The sequence below is a fragment of the Crinia signifera genome, chromosome 2 (genome assembly GCF_055691185.1).
Source record: "Crinia signifera chromosome 2, ASM5569118v1, whole genome shotgun sequence".
In the NCBI taxonomy this organism is placed as follows: domain Eukaryota; kingdom Metazoa; phylum Chordata; class Amphibia; order Anura; family Myobatrachidae; genus Crinia; species Crinia signifera.
Window position 1 is genome coordinate 30,727,716 of NC_139218.1, and position 23,591 is coordinate 30,751,306.

The following is a 23,591-nucleotide window of genomic DNA, read 5'->3' on the forward strand; positions in this document are numbered from 1 at the left end:
CGGGTTTTTTCACATTTTATAAACGCGCAGAACACAATCTACGCGTTTCACATGTGTACGACCAACCTGCTCTTGTGTTTGTGACAGAGTCTTAAGGGCATCAAGATGAAAACCTGCCTGCAGACGCATTTTGTGTTCCGGTCACTGAATAAAGGCCCCATAAACCTCCTTCAAGAGTCTATCAGTTCTCTGTGCTGCTGCTTACATGTTGTTAGAGAGCAGAGTTCTCCAACATGGCCTCTAACACTGCATACAAAGGCACTAGGACCCGGAAGCACCAAGTGGTTGACCTCCAACCATCTTTACTGTGTAGAGTGTTACAGTACTATGCAGATGCCAAATACTTCGCTCCTGAGGGGATACCATGCACCTCCAGTACAGCTACAACTGACAAATGTTATTAAACACGGCAATACCTCTGTACCTCTTGATACCACAAAACGCCTGCTTAATCTGAATAAGGGCCAATATACCATGGGCAGCTATTGGTCTCTGGCACATCTGTGAGTGGTCAGTTATAAAGAATGAGTAACGCAGGTGCTCTTGCCCTTAGTCTAACTCAGTAAAACAAGGATATTCCAACCTGCATTCGGCACATTTGAGTATAAAACAACACATGTGAAAAGTAACATATTACAAATGAACCACGAAAGAACGGCCAGCAGTCAGCTTACCTCTATGGTGGTTATAGTGTACAGGACAGACTCCCACAGCGCCGGACACACCACAGCATCGCTGTCATCAATACTCAGCAGCACAGCCAGACACACCCGGGAGGCCTCAGCGTTCACAAGGGCGGGAAGATGACGGCACAGCGCGGAAATCAGCTCGAAGAATGCAGAACGGATCTACACAATACACAGACTATTCATACAAGGAAATACAGTAGTCCACAGGTGCTCAAACTTGGTCCTCAGGACCCCCACGCCGTGCATGTTTTGCAGGTCTCCTCACAAGTGAAATACTTAGCTCCACCTGTGGATCTTCTAAAATGTGTCAATGAGTAATGAGTGCACCTGAGCAGCTGTCCGGTGACCTGGAAGACTTGTACTGTGTGGGGTCCCAAGGACCGAGTTTGAGAACCCTTGCAGTTTGCATTTCTTCACTCATTGGAGTTACACTCGTATCATTACATAACAGCGTGCTTGCAGTCAGGTTAGAGGCTTACGTTTGGTGACTTGTGCTTGCTGTACTTCCAGAAGGCATTGTGGGACATCAGGTGAGCGAGCCCCTCCTGCAGGGAGCCGCACTCGCTGCTCGGTAGAGCGGACAGAAGACGCTTCAGGGCCAGCATGGAGCAGGTCACAACGCGGAAGTACTTGGCCTCCCTTTCCTCATCCGGGACAGTCCTGGGACAGATACGGAAATATTAATATCCCAAGGGAAATAAGCAGCTTCATGCAACGTTCCACTGAGCTCAAATGTTATATATTATTTGAAAAGGCTTTAAAATGTTGAATTTACATTTGCTGTTCGGCTAAGTCTAAGCCATTGTACACAGACTCGCTCCTGCATTGTACTCCGACCCCTTGCCTGCTTACATCCTGCTATCTAGCCACCACCCACTTGCTTGCACCTCTTGTAATCTGTCTGTCTCCCCTTCCTACTAGATTGCAAACTCCCCCGAGCAGGGCCCTCTTCCCTCCTGTTGTCAAAGCCCACTTCTCTTCACATTTCACTCACAGCTCTCCTTTACTCACTCAGTGACCATCTTCGTCTGCATACTCCTCTCCATCATTGGCCTCAAGCCTCTAGTTGTATATTGATTGAGTCCTCACTACTTATATTTAAGCGGTAATGTGTTTTGATCTGTGGCGCTCTTTATTTGTACTGTACTTTTGTTATTTATTCAATGTTATGCCAAGTTTTGTCTCCCTGTATTGTTCCTTTGTACGGCACTGCGAAACACTTGTGGCGCCTTATAAATAAAATTCTACTAATAATAAACTTTTCCATGTTGCTGACTCCTCTGATTTCTCAGCCAGTGATCTGAGCAGTCTGAAGTAAAAAGATTAAAAAAAAAATTATTTTTTTTTTAATCTTTTTACTTCAGACTCCTCGGATCACTGGCTGAGAGATCAGAGGAGTCAGCTGCCAGCTGATCAACAACATGGCAGCTGCCCCCCCCCCCACCCCAGTGCTCTGCCTCTCCTGTCTCACCGAGCAGTGGCTGCTGCCACAAGTAGGCTTCCTCTGCTACATGGGGCACTCGTCTGCCAACTCCTGGGGCTTCTGAACTGTAGGAAACTTACAGCGGAGACAAGCAGCCAGCTACAGGCCATAGTCAAGGTTACAGCCAGCCTTCAGCAAGCAGAACTCAAGAGTCTGTGAAAAATGTCTTCTTAGTAAGTGCAGCATGGGGTAGGGTAAAGTCATCCGTGGGTGCCGAGGTTCTGGGAAGCAGCAACAGGGGAGCAGGAGGGGGAACACTGAGCACAGACTTTATGAGATGTGTCTGTGGATTGGGAGAACAGGGCAGCACACAGTGTATGATGAGGGGAAACACCCTCCGCCACACACTGCCTCTCACTAGTCACCCTCTGCCACACACTGCCTCCTTATGCCTCTTGTCACCCTCGGTACCCACTGCCTTCCTATCATCGTATGCAGCAATCTGTCACTTCATATTCACCCTCTAACAACCCAACCCTTTGCCTCTTCCTAGTCAGTCATTGCCTTTCCCTGTCATCCACTGCCTACAAAGTCTCCACCTGCCCCTCTGCCACCGGTTGTATCCTCCCAGTCACAGCAGGTATGAACTTAACATTTGCATGAATATATTCACCCACTGAGTGCCAACATTAGGATGGATAAAAAGGTTTACTTGGCAATTTTTACACCTATTTTGACAAATTCACTTGGCACTCAAAAGGGTTAAAAACACATGCAGGGCAGGAAATGAAGGCGTGAGTGGTCCGTACACGTCCGTTCTGTGCCTCCGCAATGCTACTGAGCATGTGCAGTCTGCAGACCACCCAGTGTACCGACCAAAATAGTTTAAGAAACCATGGTCTATACATTCACAGGTTTATCTGAGGTCATCTCTATTTGCAAACACTGAAGCCTGGGAGATAGAAAGAAGAGGAAAGTACCATGGTGCTAATGCAATGAAGGATATCCTCAGCTACTAATTGACAAACATGGCGGTAAATATTACCAGAAGTATCAGAGTAATACAGTAACAGATAATGGGGCAGATGTATTAAGCCTTAAAAAGAGATTAACACAACGGTAATAAAGAGTGATAAACGTCCAGCCAATCAGTTCTTACCTGTTATATTATAGTCTGTGCTTGGAAAGTTAGTTAGGAGCTGATTGGCTGGACATTTATCGCTCTTTATTACCCTGGCGTCTATCTCTTTTTAGGGCTTAATACATCTGCCTTATTGTTTAACAGCAAATACACAAATAATAAGCAGGAATAGGCGTACTGTGGGTCACTTAGCGAGTCAGGCGTTTCCTTCATCAGATGATCAAGCAAAACCTAAAAAAAAAAAAAAAAAAAAGGATTAAAAACAGTTTATCGCTGTATATAAGCAAGCGTTGCAGTTTGTGGTGCCATATAAATGATAATAATATAAAAGTTGCAAGAGAAAATACTGGAACAAAAGAGACTGAAAACCGCTCACCCACAATAATAACAGACTGATAAATATATATTATATTTGGCCTCTTGCTGGTGTTACTAATTAATCGTTTCCCCGGATATTCCCTGTCCGGCTTCCTCAGGAGCACACTTGCTCCTGAGGAAGCCGGACAGTGAACATCTGGGGAAACGCGTTGAGCTGTTTGAATGACCGCACATCCATCCGATTATCAAGTGATGTCCCATCTCCCACTGACGTCCACATTCTCCTGATTAAATTGGATTACAATTACTTCATGGGATACCTGCATTATTCCTAATATCCAGCATAAGGAGAAGACGCCCAATAGGGAGAAAATGTAACCCTAAAGGTGGCCATACATCAGAAAGATATTGTACCCAATCATACAATTTCAATTGATTGTAAGATGGATTGTATGCAGATTGTGTGCACATCTTGTGTACACAATCATACAATCAATCATAAGATGGATTGTATGACTGATTGTATGATGGATTGTATGCAGATTGTGTGCACACAATCATACAATCAATCATAAGATGGATTGTATGACTGATTGTATGCAGATTGTGTGCACATCTTGTGTACACAATCATGCAGCAGATGGATTGTATGACTGATTGTATGATGGATTGTGTGTCCAAAAACCACCAAGGACTGCCGGGGATTTCAAGGGAAATTGTACACAATCATGAGCGCGATCGATCCTAAGATCGATCTTTCTGATGTATGGCCAGCTTAACAAGCGAACTTTTTGGGACTCTATCATCACCCTGTTCTGGTCCACAAAAATACCAGGAAACATTGGATGGTAATACACATCAATATCTTTCATTCGATAAAAAAAAGCCATTTTATATGGAGCTCCACAATATATGATTATAACATCTATGTCATCTTTTTTGCTCATTAGCATATATATGATTTTAGTTATACATTTTTTATGTATCTTTTATATGTGAACATTAAATTGTCTTTTTAATTGAGAAACCGTCTGGTCTACATATTGGTTCAGCCAGCGCTGGCACACCACTTTTTGTTTTATCTTCCATTTGTTTGGGCTTGACAACCCAGTGCCAGCAGCTGTTGATAGCGCACCACCCATAAATTTATTTTTCTTCTTTACTAAAAAAAAAAGTCCAAAAACATTGGGGTGTTTTAAGGAGCACCTTACAGTCGCTAGAGCATCCATAGCTGCAGAGCTGCAGCTTCATGGTTCCAGCAGACCCACCCCCTAGTCATGACATCACATGTTCAGAGGCGGAGCCAGCAGGAGAAAGAATATTTATTTATTTATTAACAGTTTCTTATATAGCGCACACATATTCCGCAGCACTTTACAGAGTATAGTTGAACATTCACATCAGTCCCTGCCCCAGTGGAGCTTACAATCTATATTCCCTACCACATGTACGTGCACACACAGACATTCTAGGGTTAATTTTTTGGGAGCCAATTAACCTACCAGTATATTTTTGGATTGAGGGAGGAAACCAGAGTACCCGGAGGAAACCCACGCGAGGACGGGGAGAATATACAAACTCCGCACAGTTAGAGCCATGGTGAAGATCACCTTGTTATTTACTATGTTAATACAAATTAGAAGTACAGTATGGTTCACTGATATCTTATTTTAATCTTTGGAATCCACTACTCTATGGTTATTAGCAGAAGTACATAAATAGCTATACAAAAAAAAGTAATTTTAAATAGGAGTAGAACATTTATTAAGTTTCACTAGATAAGCAGAATATTTGTAAAATGACAACTAGAAAATGGTGTACTCAAATGAAAGACATGATACGGTAGGGACTGTGGGTTATTAATGGCTGGTGAGATCCTTACAAAGTAAAAAGAATGGTAAGATTTGCAAAGTAATATGAAAAAGCATTTCCTATCTTCTATACGGCCGCGTTACAAAATTGTTTTCAATTGTTTCACCCACTTCATGAAAAAGTAATTTATTTTTAAAAATGAACAATAAAGATTCTTTGTTTTTTGCTCTCTTCCGGCAAGTTTTTTTTTATATATTAGTTTCCGGATAGCTGACAGACAATGGGGGGTATTCAATGTCAGGGGCACGGCTGTCGAGCTAGCGCGACAGCCGTGCCCCTGTCCCGTTCTCGGTCAGCTCGCCTGGAGCTCGGCAGTCGGGATTCAATGTCCCGGCCGCCGAGCGGCGAGAAGGGGGGCGTGGCCGCGAGTTGATGGCAGAAATAGACGAGCTCCGACCGGGAGCTCGCCTACTGCCGGCTTTTCTCAGCAGAATGAGCCCGACAGCTTGTGAGGTCGGGCTCGTTCTGCGCAAAACCCCTGTTCAATGCTGTCGGGGAAGACAGCATTGAATAGTGCCCCGCTGCCATCTCCCCCGTCGGGAGATGGCTGTGGGAGCTCGAATGACATTGCATACCCCCCAATGAGCGGTATTCAATCCCATTCAAATTTTTTTGAGAGGTAATTTCGACTTGCCCTATTCAATGCTAGTGCTGAATTTTCATCTGGCTGAAAAATCCAGCAATGGCAAAAACCACACGGATTTAGGAAATTGCAGCAAATTCACATATTTTGTTGAATTCACAAAAGTTTTTGCCCATCCTGATGCCCCACCCCCTAAAAAAAAAAAAAGGAAGTGTAATGGCATCTGCGAAAATGGACTTAAAACTGGCAAAACCGCTTGTGAACGAATACTAATCGGCGCATTATTGACGATTTTTCAGCTGGCCACGAAAATCGGAGACGGGATAGAATATCCCCCAATGTCTAGGTTGAAATGGTCAAAACAAACAAAAAGTCAACATGACTGGTTGACTCATTAAAAAGTTGACAATAGATTGGGAGTATTTTTATTGAATTTTTAAACTATTACATATCTGATCACCAATGTGGACTCTGACTGGGTCGCTACCTGGACAGAAACATGGCAAGCGAAGTGAGGGGGATACACTACATCGGTGATGGCTAACCTGGACACTCCAGCTGTTGTTGAACTACACATCCCAGCATGCCCTGCTACAGTTTTGCTATGTGGCCATGCTAACACGGATGCAGAGCATGCTGGGATGTGTAGTTCAACAACAGCTGGAGTGTCAAGGTTAGTTATCACTGCACTACATGGTGGTGTCAACATTTACACCAATACAAACTGGAAACCCAGGTCTACCTTTTCAAGTATCAACATTTTCTGTGTCAACCTGCTGCCTGTGTCTACCTTTTTATGAGCACCACTGCAACAAAATGGTATTCTAGTGTACCTTTCAGACAAAATAGCCCGGCTCTGTATCGGCATTTGAGTCCCAGCCTGACCCACCCCTTTCAAACAGAAAAGGTAAATTACCGGGTCAGACATTTTTACCCAGTAATTTGCTGATCAGGGTATGTCTTCTGTGTGAAAGGGTCAACCCTGGTCGAAATTCCCGGGTCTTCGACCCTGGTAAACACAAGGGACGGGTTGAACCGGGTTAACCACTTCACACAAGAAAAATAACCCGTGTTGAACTGCAAATTACCAGGCAGAAATGTTTGACCAGGTAGATTGCTTTTCTGTGTACTGATAGTGTGTACACACGGTTCGATATGGCTTCCGATGTTGACGATATCGTCAACATCGGAAGCCATATCGTATACATATCGCATACTGATTGTATGCATTGTAAGGGCTTCCTAGCCCGATGCGCGCTCCCGTTTAAGGGGAGATCGGAGGGGAGATAGAGTGGGCAGCACACTCTATCTAGCACAAATCGCAAGCATATCGCATGCATCGTATGTGCCTTGCGATATGCTTAAGATGCGATGTGCTATACAATTTCCAGGGCCCTGTCAGTCATCCTGTTGTTAAGTCAAAATCGCTTAGTCAAAATCTTAAGCAAATCTTAAGGCACATAGGAAATCGCATAGCAAATTGTATGGTAAAAAGTCAAAATCTTAAGCATATCTTAAGGCATATCTTAAGGAGTAGAGAAAAAAAAAAAAAAAGGGAAAAGTAAAAATCGGACAAAACATCGAATCGTACATCGGATCGCACAGAACATCGAACCGTGTGTACACACTCTAAGCCTTGAAAAGTGATAAAATGTAGAGTGACAAACCACCAGCTTCTAACACAGCCTGTAACATGACAGTTAGAGGCTGATTGGCATAGTGTTCATTCTAGCACCCGCGATCTTTGAAAACCCATGCAGTGATTCTAGCACAGGTCTGGTTTGCATATCAGTGCTGATATACAGACCACACTGTGATAGAAGCACTACAGCAGACAGCGACACCCCAGGCAGGGAAGAGGAATTGCATGGGCTTTCAAAGATAATGGGTGCTAGAATGAACACTATGGCAGGTGGTTTATCACTCTCCACTTAACACTTTTTCATGCCTAGTAGAACTGGCCACCCAATCTTTTAATCAATCGAGAACAGGTATCAGTAAATAAATGTGCTAAGTAGCCAATGAGATCAGAGATGTTCCTGATTCCCTCCCTCCCCCCCCCCCCCCCTCCCCCTCAGACACACATGCCAATAAAAATAGCGACACTTGTTCCGTTTCCATGGAGACTCCGGCGGCAAATGCTCCAAAATCCTAAGAAAATACAATGTAATAGCAAATAGCAATTTTTCATCATTCAGGAGATGATCCAAAATGCATTGTAAAAAAAAAAAAAAAAAAAAAAACAAGGTTTACAAATGTAAAACATTTGGCTTTTTTTGGGCTGAAGGTCACGGAGTGTTATTTATTATGTCTTGGCACGGACCCGCTAAATGCCTGTTTATATATAATTATGACGTAGCCAGCATGGAAAATCCCATCAACTGGCCCGTGGACAGCTTTTATTAATCCATTAGTACAAAAGGTAACACAAATAAAAATACAAACGTAGGATCAGATCTGATACAGAGAATAACATTACATTGCGGTCTAAGCAGGAAATGATCGCGATGTTCTAGAACATTACATACTCTGTCTGAACTAACCCTAAGAGAGGGAGATCACTGTACGGGACTCTATGAACTTGCGCTAAACTTCAGACACAGCCAAAGTAAGGAGAACGAACGAACGCACACACACACACACACACACACACACACACACACACACACACACAGCGAGGATCAGAACAGGTCCAGAGAGGGGCCTTCTCCCTGTACACGACGTAAAGCAGATTAATGTCTATTTTCCTGATCTATAGGTGGCCAAGCCACAGCAGATGTTGGGGTTAGAACCTTGGGTAATGACTGATTTAAATTGGCGCCAATACAATGTACTACACAAAGGGGAAAAACAACAGATGTGTACGTGTAATTCAGTTAAACCAATATTGTTGAGAAATTAGTTCTTGGAAATAATGGTGCAAAATAAGAATTGTACAATTTGTGACATTAATAATCCAAATATTTCTCCCTGCTCCATTTCTGCCTTTGCCAATATAAAGGAACAACGAATATGTAGGCAAAATGAAGACGCTTTATTTACATCACTCTTAAGGTGACATAATTAGGCTTACCGGGGTGCTCATTACACCCTGGATGATATATCCGCTGTTCAGTCGAATGGCTGATATATCGACGGACCATTGGCAAGTGTGTACCATCGACATATCTGTGAAGGGTGTTGTTCACAGGTATATATAGCAACACAGCCGATGCCTGATATATCGTTCTGTATGTACAGGCAAAGCACTGACCGCCCATACAGCCGCTGCAGGATCATCCGGTGATTGACAGCATGTGCCTGCCCAGTTAGAATGGTGTTAGTTATTTTGTGTCTGTGCAGGGTAAATACTGGCTGCTTTATTCTTACACTGCAATTTAGATTTCAGTTTGAACACACCCCACCCAAATCTAAAGCCCCGTACACATGGGGCAATTTCAGCAATAATTACCGGGGATATGGTCACTGAGCGACCGTGCCCAGCCCGGAGGACGTCCCTGGTCACAGGAGCATGCTCCTGTGACCAGAGGTTTAGGTCCAGGCAGAGTGTCTAGTTTTTATCAGCGACCATCTCTGAGCACCATATTGCTGAGCAATTTAAGCCAATATTGCTCAGCGATCATACTGCTACGTGTGTACGGAGCTTAACTGTCTCTGCACGTTGCATCTGCCCCATCTGCAGTGCAGATGGAGGGTATTAGGATGAACACTACTCTGGTAAATCAATGACTTTACCCGCTAATCGGCAACTTTTCGCGGGCAGAATATAGAACAGGGAAACTATTAAATGAAAAATCAAGTACTGCCTGCAAAAACGCTAACAATCACCTAGTTTGAAAAGCCGCAGTTTAGGAAGTAAACCCAACTTTAATGAATCTGCTTACTCTACTTTTTAAAATGTATAATGATTAATTAAAAGACCACCACCAATAATGTTGATCTTTTTTCATAACGGCATCGACATGGATGAGGCTGAAATCGCAAACCTTGACTTAAAAGGACCATGAAACAACCATACATACATTTCGTACATTACGGTGGCTATTTTTGTGTACCGATAAGTTTCGACAGTCCGAAACATTTTTCGACAAGAGTGGTTCGAATTTACATTCGACCAAACTTTCGGACGGTCAGAAAATTTTTCCACAGTCTGAAAACCTGCGGATCAGCAAAAACTATGGCGATGGCTGTTTTTGGAATGGTGCCATTCCCAGGTACCCAATAGAGTTGTGCAATGCGACAGCTACCATATATGTCACAGTCAAGCATCACAGCTATGGCACCACTAATATAATTTACCCCTAAGGGGGGGGGGGAATTCATTATCATCTATGTATAGGTCTAGTGTCTGTTTGTTTGTCTCCAGAACACTGCCATCTGTGGAGTGAAACTACATCTCTTTCTCTCTTACACATGCAAAAACACAGAGGCAATCACAAGGTAGCAGACTAGCTTTCGAAGCATTTGCTTCGAGCGGGCTTACTAGTATGCATATATTTCCCGACAGGGGAATTAATCGACACTTACCTATTCAATGCTGCCGTTAATGACAGCATTCTAGGGTGTCAGATTCCACTTTTTTTTTGGCAGAAACGGACACAAATTGGCGAATTCACAGACGTTTTTCGACAATCCGTGGTCATTTTTACCAATGCACAGACTTTCCGACACTCAACAGCCAGAACATTGAATTCCGATCGCCAAATTACTGTCGGATGAAACGAAAATATCCCGGGACGTTCCAACAGTCGGAATCCCATATTAAATACCCCCCTAAATTTATAAAGTTCTAATTCTAAACATTTTCAACTGCCGGGGACATTAACTCCCAATCTTGTACTATTGTACAAATCTGGGTGACCCCTTATGCAAACACCAATCATGATTGAAAGTTTTAGGGCCCTATTCAATGCGGTCTTCCCCGACTTCACAAGCTGTCGGGCTCATTCTGCCGAAAACGGCCGGGAAGTGACGAGCTGCCGGCTGCAGCTCGCCTCTTCCCGGGCCGCAACTTGCGGCCACGCCCCTTCTTATCCCACTGCAGGCGGGACATTGAATCCCGTCTGCATGTTCTCGATCGAGCTGACCGAGAACGGGACCGGGTCACGGTGGTCAAGCAAGCTCGACCGCCGTGACCTACACATTGAATACCCCCTTAGATGCATGACTACGACTCAGGAACGTTCTTATTGTCACCTCGGACATTACAGACTCACATGCAAAATTTCATCTTTGCAGAACGCCAGGGCTTCCGGCTGCTTGTGTGGGGGGAAAGCGGCTTCAAAGGCTGCTCTGGCTGCACTTGCTGCTGGCGAGTATGTATCGCACTGGGCGATTAGCCAGAACCCCATCAGACTTTTTAAGTGAGGGGCCAAATGTTTCTTGACTTTGAGAATAAGCTGTTCGAAGGCTTGTTGAGTGGCCTCCCGCACTCTGCGGTCATGGTCCTGCAAGGAGAGAAGTGCAATTAGTTCTCACAGGACAGCTGTACAAATAATCTTCACTTGTTTCAAAATAAGTTACATGAGGATAATCCACACCCTATTGTATGGATACAGGCGTTGGCAACCACAGAGAAAATATCTGTACGGGTCACAGAAAAGGGACGGGAGAATCAGCTTCTATGAGGCCACAGGGGAAGCCGACAAGGACATTACTTTGGAAATAAGGTCCAAAAACAGGAGGCAGGCACGAGGAATACAACTGCTCCTGCTACGTTAGACAGCTAACTACAGACCTGCGAGCTTAACATTAATAGTGGGTCAATTATTTGGGGGATTTTTAAGGGATGGGATCTAAAATATTTGGTACTTGTTTCCTAGCACGGCGCCCATCGCATCGTATACCATAAGCCTTACAATGGTATGCGTTCCAACGTGACGCAATGACACCCGATCTTATTCAATTTAAAATTGTATACCATTGTATATGCCATACAATGCGATGGGATATGATTTTAAATTGTATAAGCACCCTAATGGGTGCTTTCAATGTTAAATGGCCCCCTATAAGATTAATTGTATAAGCACCGTAATGGGTGCTTACAATGTTAAAAGCACCCCCACGCCACTGCCACTATCAACGCCAACCCGAAGCGTGGCAAGCGCAGCGGTACACGTCCTCCGACCTTTTCATACCCCCACCATCCACGTCGGCGTGGAGTTGATTTTATATAGTGTGGCGAGCGCATCTAGCCCCATGAGGGGACGTGGAATACATGTAAAGTAATACGCGTCCCCTCGCGGGGCTTGCTGTGCTCGCCATGCTTCGGGCACGGTGGTTCGCCAGACTATATAAAATCAACTTCACGCCGACGTGGTTAGGGGGGGTTTGAAAAGGTTGGAGGACGTGTACCGCTACGCTTCGGGTTGGTGTTGATAGTGGGGGTGGCGTGGGGGTACATTTAACATTGTAAGCACCCATTAGGGTGCTTATACAATTAAAAATCGTATCGCATGCGGGTATATGGCATACAATGCATAAGATGCCATATGATTGAAAATCGTGGGTGCCGTGCTAGGAAATAAGTATCAAAATATTTAGATACCCATTGCCAACTGTGTCCATGTCGACATTCGGATCAAAAACCAGTGAAAAACCCATGTCGACCTTCCTCATGTCGACCTTTATGCAAATTCGACCTTAAGTCATGTCGACCTTGGCCCATGTCGACCTTAAGTCAGGTCGACCTTCCTGCCAGTCGACCTAGTGGGGTCGACCTAATGACTGTAGACCTAAATGCAGTCTGACGAATGACCGCATCCCATTAAAAGGGGTATGGAGACTAGGACCCCAGATGTAATTATGTCACTGTACAAAGCGTTGGTTAGAGCACATCTGGAATATGCGGTACAATTCTGGGCCCCGCACTATAAAAAGGACATCATAGAACTGGAAAAAGTCCAACGAAGAGCAACAAAACTAATAAAGGGCATGGAGAATTTAAGCCAGGAAGACAGATTGAACCATTTAGGATTGTTTATGCTATAAAAGAGGAGTTTAAGGGGGGACATGCTAAACATGTACAAATATATCAGGGGCCAATATAAGGAACTGTCAGACGCCCTCTTTACTGTAAAGAAAGACTCAAGGACATGAATTTAGATAAGAGGAAAAAAGATTTCGTTCCCTTAGAAAAAAAAAAAACATTTTTTACAGTCAGGGCAGCAAAACTGTGGAACTCTCTTCCTGGAGATGTAGTGTCAGCAAACAAAATAAATTTTTAAAATAAGGTTGGACAAACATCTATTGGTTAAAAACATACAGGGGTACATGCAATAATCACAATCTGTCCTTAAATATATCAGTATACACTATGTATAACAAGGGATGAAGCTAATACACCAAGGTTGAACTGGATGGACGGGAGTCTTTATTCAACCTTAAATACTATGTAACTATGTAACAGGTGTCCAACAATGGCTTCAGAGAAAAAGATATCATGGTAAATGAATAAGGCCCATTCTGTTACTCGGCCAACTGGGAGCATAAATACAACTCTGGACTTCCTGAAGTCCTCACATAGGGCCTTATTCTGGTCTGTGCGGCCGGAGCCGAATATGCGGCCAGGACCGTGCGTCCTAAACCCCGCCTTCCGTACGGATCGCTCACTCCGTCCGAATGCGGTAAGCCGCTGACCGCACGGAGCACGAGTGGATTTCTCATGAATACACCTCCTCCATCTCTGGGAACCTCCCCCATCATTTGATGGTCGCATACCATCGAATGCAGGACCGAGTGGTCAGGCAGCTCCCGCGAGCTCAGACCACTCGGGCATTTCTCCGTGCAAAAGCAGGGATCTGGGCGGGCAGCTGACATCCGGCAATGTCATATGTCCGCCCCCTACACGTGCGTCACGGCCGCATTACCATACGTACGCCCAGCGGTTTCATGGGAACGCCCATGAAAGGCGTATGCATATGTTTATGAGGCCAAACAGCCCTTCACGCCCCTCTCCGCCCCCTGTTCGTAGTGTAAACAATTCATGCGGAATTTGGACGTATGTCCCTTTCGCACATGCGCAGATATGCCTCTGCACATGCGCAAACACAAAACATCGGCTGAACGAACGCACGCGGACATATCCACACCAACCAGAATAAGGGCCATAGGGACGGCTCTTTGGAGAGCACTTGTGCTAGGTGACGCCTTCCCAAACATGTTCTGTAGTAAGAAAGGAATTATTCTATAGAATTTGACCGTTTCTAAAGCTATTGTGCACATTGTACGGAAAAAAAAATCATACTTAGTCAAAAAAAAAATAATAATTAAAGAGGAACTTAACCTGGTGCTTAGTGGGATGTGAGAATAGAGAAGGTTTAAGCCTCTGCTTAGCTAAGTGGTGTCAGAGTGGAGAGGAGCAAGGAAAGGGGAGAGGAGCCCACGGGTAGTGGATACTGAAAGGAGAGGAGCCGAAGAGTATACAGCTAAATTAAGCTAATGTTCCATTATAGATGCCTCATTATAAATAAAATCTGCATTAATTGGTCAGATGGACACTATGGGTGACATTCTATGGGATGAGATAATCTGACTTATGCAAATTTTTTCGCAAAAACTGCAGTTTTCGCACTTTTTCCCTAATTCGCATATTTAATGAGATGAGAAAAACGGCAAAAAGTGCGGTTTTGCCGCGAAATTGCACTTTTTAAAAGTGCGATTTTTAGTTTTCACCAGAACTCGCATCCAGAAGTTTTTACATTAAAAAGTATACAATTTGCATATTTAATGAGATGCGAATTAGAAAAATGTGTCTAAAATTCGCCAAAAAAAATCAGACCAGGTTCTGATATGCGAAATGGCCAGAACCCTGCACAGATCATTGAGATCTGTGCATGGCCCTGTGGTAAAAAATGTTGAAAAGTGTTTTTGTTTTTTTAAATGGCGTGGGGTCCCCCCTCCTGAGCATAACCAGCCCCGGGCTCATTGAGCCGGGGCTGGTTCCAAAAATACGGGGGATAAAAAATAGGATTTATGGTCTTACCTTGATAAATCCCTTTCTTTGAGTCCATAGGGGGCACAGGAGTTCACGCTGGGTATGAGAGTTGAGGTAGCAGAGCGTGCACCAAAGGGTTACAGAAATGTAACCAGCATGCTCCCTGCCTCCCTTCTCCCTCATATCCCGCCCCCTGACCCTGGGTCACCAGTTTCGTTAGCAAGCCCAAGGCAGGAGCGGAGCAGAGAAGAAGGAAGAGCAAACACATACACATAGCAAACAAGGCCAAAGCCATGGAACTTCCCCATATAGGAAGCCCCGCTACCAGGTGCGTCTGGGAGGGCGTCCTGTGCCCCCTATGGACTCAAAGAAAGGGATTTATCAAGGTAAGACCATAAATCCTATTTTCTTTATCGTCCACTAGGGGGCACAGGAGTTCACGCTGGGACGTCCTAAAGCTGTCCCCTCACGGGTGGGGGACGCTCCTGGACTGCGGAAAGCACATGTCTACCAAACTGTGCATCAGCCGATGCAAAGGTATCAAACGCATAGAATTTGATAAATGTGTGGGAAGAAGACCAAGTCGCTGCCTTGCAGAGTTGTTCTGCCGAGGCCCCTCGACTAGCGGCCCAGGATGTACCCACAGACCTGGTAGAGTGTGCCGTAACCCCCTCAGGGGGAACCAACTGCGCTGAAAGATACGCTTGACGAATGACTGACCTGAGCCATCTCGCCAAGGATTGCTTGGAAGCAGGCCAACCTCGCTTCCTGGCCTCATAAAAAAGAAAAAGAGAATCCGACTTACGAGTCGCCTTAGTCCTGCGCAGGTAAATCTGCAACGCATGGACTACATCCAGAGAAGCCTCCGCTTCTGATGACCCAGGAAAAGAAGGAACTACAATCTCCTGGTTGAGGTGGAATTTTGACACGACCTTAGGAAGAAAATCTAGCTTGGTACGTAGGACTGCCCTGTCCGGGTGAAACACCAGAAAGGGGGGCCTACAAGACAATGCACTAAGGTCGGAAACCCTTCTAGCCGAAGAGATAGCCAGGAGGAAGGCCACCTTCCAGGACAGCCACTTCAAATCCACCTCCTCCAAAGGTTCAAAAGGAGCTGACTGAAGAGCTCTGAGAACTAAAGCAAGATCCCATGTAGCCACCGGTGGGCTTACCGGAGGCTGCAGATGAAGAACCCCTTGAAAAAAAGTTTTTACATCTGACATGAACGCCAACTTCCTTTGAAACAAAATTGACAAGGCAGACACTTGTACCTTTAAAGAGGAAAGGCGTAAACCTAAATTTAAGCCCGCCTGGAGAAACTCCAGCAGGCGGGACAAACGAAAACGTCTAGGCTGAAAACCTCTAGACGAACACCAATCAAAATAGGTCCTCCACACTCTGTAATAAATCCGTGCTGACGAAGGCTTTCTAGCACGCACCATAGTATGAATGACCTCCGGTGAAAATCCTTTATCCCTTAAGAGGGATACCTCAATAGCCAGCCCGTCAAAGCCAGGCGGCTCAGGTCCGGGTGGTGGAGCGGACCCTGAGAAATGAGGTCTGGACGTAGAGGCAGTCTCAGAGGAGACGCCACTGACAGATTCCTTAAGTCGGCATACCAACCTCGACGGGGCCAGTCTGGGGCCACTAGAATCATCATTCCTCCTTCCTTCTTGAACTTGCGTAGAAGACGAAGAAGAAGCTGAAATGGGGGGAATGCATACACCAGACGAAACGGCCATGGTGCCGTGAGAGCGTCTACCAGGAAAGCTCCGGGGTCCCTTGTCCGAGAGCCGTACCGAGGAACCTTGCAATTGTGCCTGGACGCCAACAGATCTATTTCCGGCACTCCCCATTGGGACGTCAGCCACTGGAACACTTCTGGATGAAGTTCCCATTCCCCTGTGTTGATGTCCTGCCGACTCAGATAGTCTGCTTCCCAATTGAGAACCCCTGGGATGAAGACTGCGGAGATTGCGGGAAGACGTCTCTCCGCCCACCTGAAGATTCTGGACACCTCCTTCATTGCTCCTTTGCTGCGTGTCCCGCCCTGCCTGTTGACATAGGCCACGGCTGTGGCGTTGTCGGTTTGGACTTTTACCGGGCACCCTTGAATGAGAGCTTCTAAGGCCTGAAGAGCCCGCAGGATTGCTCTCAACTCCAGGACATTGATAGGCAGGCGACTCTCCTGCGCTGTCCAGCGACCCTGAACCGACTGAGAGTTGCAAACCGCCCCCCAGCCCCGAAGGCTGGCATCCGTGGTTATTAGAATCCAAGATGGAATCCAAAATGGACGACCCTGGGATAAGTTGTCCGCCTTCAACCACCAAGTGAGAGACAAGCGGACCTCCGGAGATAGCGTGATCACCTGACTCTTCAGACGAGAATGATCTCCTGACCATTGGCTTAGAACGCACAGCTGAAGCTGTCGCAAATGGTACTGTGCATACTCCACCATGTCGAATGAAGCGACCATAGAGCCCAACACCACCATGCAACTGTGCACAGAGACCCTTCTGTGACTGAGCAGGGAGAGAATCTTTTTCTGTAGAGAGTGGATCTTGCTCTCCGGCAGAAAAACCCTCTGGAGCTGAGTGTCCAGCAGAGCGCCCAAGTGGACCATCCTTTGAGAAGAAGTCAGAAATGATTTTTTCCAGTTTATCTTCCAGCCGTGAGATGATAGAAGCGTAATCGCCAATTGCAGATGACTCTGCAATAGGACTGGAGAATTCGCCACGATCAGGAGATCGTCCAGGTACGGGATCAATCGAACCCACAGACGGTGCAAGTGAGCCGACATAACTGCCATCACCTTGGTGAACACCCTGGGAGCCGTGGACAGTCCGAAGGCCAAAGCCCTGAACTGGAAGTGGTCCTCCTGGATGGCGAACCTCAAAAATCGCTGATGGTCCAGCCGGATGGGAACGTGGAGGTACGCGTCCTGGATATCGAGCGAGGCCATGAAGTCCCCCGGTTCCAGGGATAGAATAATGGACCGAAGAGACTCCATACGAAACTTCGGCACCCGCAAAAACACATCGAGCGACTTCAGATTGAGAATCGGTCTGTGAGAACCGTCCGGCTTGTCGATCAGAAACAGAGTGGAGTAGAACCCCTGCCCCCTTTGTTCCTGAGGAACTGGAACAATAACGTTCGAGTCTAAAAGGGATCGTATGGAAAGCTGTAGCGCCAGTTGTTTCGCTGGGTCCCCTGGAAGACCCGTGCGAAAATAACGCTGAGGAGGGGGAACCCGGAACGTTAGGGCATAGCCCCTGGAGACCACCCCCCTTACCCAAGCATCCGTTGTGGTGTCGCACCACATCGGCGCAAAGGACAGGAGACGGCCCCCCACCCTGGGATCCCCGGGGCGGGGCCTCGCCCCGTCAGGCTGCAGGCTTGTCAGTCTGCTTGGCCGCTGGGCGTCTGGTAGCCCAGGGCTGCTTGGTGCGGGGTTTGGCTGTTTTGGAGGCCGAGGCAAATCTGGCAGAAGATTGACCTCTGGCCTTACCCTGGGTCCGAAAGGACCGAAACGTTGACTTCTGCCGAGGAGGCGCCGCCGAAGGCAAAAATGCCGTCTTAGAGGCCGCCAGGGTAGTCACAATTTTGTCCAACTCTGGACCAAACAGGGTATCCCCCTGAAAGGGGAGAGCCTCCAAAGCCCTCTTGGAATTGTTATCCGCTCGCCAGGACCTAAGCCACAAAACACGTCTAGCAGCAATAGTGGCTGCGGAAGCCTTAGAAGCCAGGACTCCCGAGTCCAGAGCAGCCTCCCCCAAATACAAACTAGCCTTTTGTATATTCTGTACGTGGCCCAGGAGAGATTTGCGACTAGAACCATCGGACAATCCCGACTCCAACATGCCCGCCCATTCAGAAACTGCCTTGGCAACCCATGCTGCTGCAAGAGAGGGACGCGTGATTGCGCCCACCTGTGAATAAGCAGTTTTAAGGAAATTTTCCAATTTCCTATCCGACGGGTCTTTTAAGGAAGAAGAATCCGGAATGGGCAGAACTAAAGAGCGCACCAGCCTGGCCACATAAGCATCTACCGGGGGAGGCTTCTCCCACTTAGCCCTCTCTGAGGGAGGGACCGGATAGAAAGAAGTAAGGCGCTTAGAAAGCTGGAACCTTTTAGCCGGCTGAGCCCAAGCTGTCTCCAATAAATCTTCCATATGGGCCGAAGGTGGAAACTGAGCCAACACCTTTTTAGGCCGCTTAAAAAGCGGGCCCTTACTACTAGGAGCAGGGGCCTCATCCTCCAACTGGAGGACTGCCCTGACCTCCCGCACCAGTGAGTCTACCTCTGCTGAGGACAAAGTGTCGTCGGCCACAGTGGATCTGTGATCTGAAGTATCAGTAGACCCCCCTGCAGCCGAGTCCGAATCGGAATCGTGAGAATCCTGCACAGGACTCCTCTGCCTAGGCTGCCGCCTGGACCCCCTGTCAGCCAAACTAGCCGTTAACCCCTGCACAAACTGTGCAAAGGACTGCAACCATGGGGGTTCTACATAAGCCTGAGCTACCCCACCACTGGTACTAGCGACAGGGGGCAGGGGCGCAGGGGGAGCTGGTGCAGACAAGCGGTCAATAAGCTGTGTCATTACCTGAGTCAACGTCGAGGCCCAGGCCGGTTCCTGCTAGGTAGGAGGCAGAGGTAATGGGTTTGCTTCCACCGTGATACACCTGGAACAAACCTCCTCCTCCTCTTCTTCTTGAGACAGTACATCCGAACAGTCTCTGCAAGTACGCTGCATTGGAGAAAGAGCCTCCTTGCTCTTCGCCTTAGGCATACTGACGGAGCAAACAAACAACACCAGCAGCAGTTACTACCAGACACAGAATAAGCAAGTGTCCCTATATAGGAAAGGCCCAGGGGCACCACACACTTGCAGCCTTTCACACAAAAAGCCTTAGCAAAGCAATTTGTAAAGGGCAAATATATCACAGTTCAGCAAGCTGAACAGGAGACAGAGATTATGCAACACACAAACTCTGTATGGTGACAACTCCTTTCACCTGTAACAGACAAGATTGGCCTGTCTATACACAGGAAAGGAGACAGTAGCAGAGCTCAACAAACCAGCCAACAGCAGGAGAGGAGAATACTATACCAAACCAGGCTCCAGGAGCAAGGTGTAAGGGAGAATTCCAGCAGCCTCCTGTCTCTATACCCAGCATGTGCCAGAATGGCTGCTGATTAGGCTTTTTAAAGTAGGAGCTGGAACACCTGGGGCTGTGAGAGGTAGCACTCAACACGTCCCCAGGGGTGGGGGAGGGACCTCAGGACATCCCATTAACCCCCTCAGGCATCAACCTCCGGGGACCCACCTGAATAACAGTCCCTGGTGGTCTAGTGGAAGGGTGGCTACGCCAGACCCACACCGCCTGCCCCCCCGCTGGCTCCCACAAAACGGGCGGTGATCTGCTGCTAGACGCGGTCCCCTGCACGCAGGGAACCGCTGCTTACCTGTCCCAGGACGGGGCGCAGCTGCGGGAGCCTCCGGAGTGAAGACCCCGCGACGGAAGACCCCAGCCCAGTTGCCAGCGCTGCCGTCTCCGTCTCCGGGTGTAGGAGCTGCGCCGCTGACACTCACTAAAAGAGCAGTCGCTGCGGCAGCTCAGTAACCCTGGCTGTACTAACAGCCGAGAAAAAAATGGCGCCGCTCAGTCTGCCTGAGCGCCAAAGAAAAAACTGGTGACCCAGGGTCAGGGGGCGGGATATGAGGGAGAAGGGAGGCAGGGAGCATGCTGGGTACATTTCTGTAACCCTTTGGTGCACGCTCTGCTACCTCACCTCTCATACCCAGCGTGAACTCCTGTGCCCCCTAGTGGACGATAAAGAAAGCATAGGGGTCCCCCGTATTTCTGAAACCAGCCCCGGACTCTTGGACCGGTCCTGGTTCCAAAAATACGGGGGACAAAAAATCTGGGGGTCGCCCGTATTTTGAAACCAGCACCGGGCTCCAACAGCCCTCTGTGTCATGCCACAGCCGGGGGACACTTTTTATATAAGGTCCCCCGGCCGAAACATGAGCACCGTGGCTGGTCAGCCTTGGACGGGGTACCTGGAGGAGTGGGGACCCCCCCATAAAGGGGTCCCCCCCAGGCTTCACCCGTCCAGGGCTGAAGCCCGGGCTGTCACCGGCGTCGGTGGCCAGTGGACGCCGGCCTGATAGGGTTAAATCTTCCATACATAACATTGCTTGATACAGGAGAACTACAAGTGTCAGCAGACCTCCCCCGCATGCTGGGACTTGGAGAACCACAAGTCCCAGCATGCGGGGCATTAATGGGCCCGCTGGGACTTGTAGTCCACCTGTAAAAAGAATGTTAAAAAAAAAACACACACACACACACACACAGAAGTAAAACTTTATTACACACACACTCACACTCCTCACTTTTACACCAATATACTCACCAATCCAGGTCCAGCGCTGTCCTCTTCACAGCCGGCTCCCCCCGCACTGACAGCGGGGAGAACCGGCTCTCTCCGATGCCGCTAACAGCCTCTGTAGCGCTGTCCCAGCGCTACAGAGGTTGAGAGCGTGATTGGTCGATGCGTCTCCATGGAGACGCATAAGCCAAAGACGCTCTCAGCCTCTGTAGCGCTGGGACAGCACTACAGAGGCTGTTAGCGGCATCGGAGAGAGCCGGTTCTCCCCGCTGTCAGTGCGGGGGGAGCCGGCAGTGAAGAGGACAGCGCTGGACCTGGATTGGTGAGTATATTGGTGTAAAAGTGAGGAGTGTGAGTGTGTGTGTAATAAAGTTTTACTTCTTTGTGTGTGTGTGTTTTTTTTTAACATTCTTTTTACAGGTAGACTACAAGTCCCAGCGGGTCCATTAATGCCCCGCATGCTGGGACTTGTGGTTCTCCAAGTCCCAGCATGCGGGGGAGGTCTGCTGACACTTGTAGTTCTCCTGTATCAAGCAATGTTATGTATGAAAGATTTAACCCTATCAGGCCGGCGTCCACTGGCCACGGACACCGGTGACAGCCCCGGACGGGTGAAGCCTGGGGGGGGGGACCCCTTTATGGGGAGGGTCCCCACTCCTCCAGGTACCCCGTCCAAGGCTGACCAGCCACGGTGCTCATGTTTCGGCCGGGGGACCTTATATAAAAAGTGTCCCCCGGCTGTGGCATGACACCGAGGGCTGTTGGAGCCCGGTGCTGGTTTCATAATACGGGGGACCCCCAGATGTTTTGTCCCCCGTATTTTTGGAACCAGGACCGGTCCAAGAGTCCGGGGCTGGTTTCAGAAATACGGGGGACCCCTATGCTCAGGAGGGGGGACCCCCACGCCAATTTTTTTTTTTTTTTTATGAACACAAAATGACACATTTCCTCAAAATCGCACATTTTCATGCCTACAATTCGCACATTTTCATGGCTAAAATTCGCACATTTTCATGCCTAAAATTCGCACATTATCGCACTAAATCGCACTTTTCATTCCAGAATTCGCACCTCATTAAATATGCGAATTCGCGGCAAAAATGCAATATTAAAAAAGTGCGATAATGGGCGATTTTGAAAGTGCGAAAAAAATCTCATCCCATAGAATGTCACCCTCTGGGTATAAAACTATTTATAAAGTGCTGTTTGGTTGTAGCCGCTTTCCTAAATAAAAACACGAGACTTCTAAAGATCATGTTCCGTTCCTTAGAAGCCTTTATCCAGAGTCCCGCTGACCTACAGCTAAGCACCAGCGTGGTAGATCATTTACTTTCTGACTCCTGTTGAAGCTCCAATGTCTGACCAAGGAAGGGATGCACTTTAATCACTACAAAACCTTCAGCGATATCACATCCATGTGAACAGACTCCAAATTGAATGTGTATTACACAATACTAATAATAATACTAATAATACTAATAATAATAATAAGTAATCAATATATACCATTTGGAAAACAAAATAAGTCTAAATTCATTAAAGGTTCCCCCGATCATTACCTACCAGGGAGATCTTGCAGTAGTTCCTGGGCCAATAAGTAAGGACTCCTCGAACAGTCTCTTTGTCCCTCTCCTTGCACATAGCACCAAACTCTTGCATTGCCTATAACAACAATAAGATTAACAATCATACCATTCCCTAGAAATAATTGACTTAAACTAGAACACTGACCCCACACTGTAAAGGCTTGCATACTGTACATATGCGAGTACTTGGGACAATCCTATGTTTTGCAGATAACAGTACCCCCTATTTTAAAGACTCAAGATGGATGTGGCTCCCTGCCTCATCGTGCCACACTCTTGGGCTGCCTGATATTAGCCGTTGCTCTTTTCTAGAAGGTTAATGCACCGTATCGCTAACGAGATCTTCTGATTGACCAGGCAGCTTAGCCAACTAGATGTGATATACAAACCACATGAGCGCACACACTACACTACACAAATTCTCTTTACGAAACGTCACAACCACACCCATCCCCCCCCCCTCCAAGGTCTCGCACATGCGTAGAAGAAAAGCAATTTGCGCACTTCTGCAGGAAACTGAATTTGGACAGTGTACACAGTAATCCGGATTAAAAAGACCCCACACTAGTTGCACAAGTGAATGTGTGGTAAAGCAATAACATGACATCAGAGAACTCGGTGATGGGTCAGAGGTTAGATGAGGTCAC

At 47.1% G+C, this 23,591-nt stretch overlaps 1 protein-coding gene across 1 annotated transcript in view; it reads right to left on the reverse strand.

Annotated features, from left to right (window-relative positions):
• The window catches only part of LTN1 (listerin E3 ubiquitin protein ligase 1), an 85,942-nt gene that overhangs the window by 58,723 nt on the left and 3,628 nt on the right, over positions 1-23,591 (reverse strand). The window contains exons 3-7 of the mRNA XM_083171864.1: positions 22,922-23,020; positions 11,243-11,473; positions 3,432-3,484; positions 1,169-1,349; positions 675-848 (exon numbers count right to left, since the gene is read on the reverse strand). Of these exons, the coding sequence (XP_083027990.1) occupies positions 675-848; positions 1,169-1,349; positions 3,432-3,484; positions 11,243-11,473; positions 22,922-23,020 (738 nt within the window). The remainder of the gene's footprint in view (positions 1-674; positions 849-1,168; positions 1,350-3,431; positions 3,485-11,242; positions 11,474-22,921; positions 23,021-23,591) is intronic.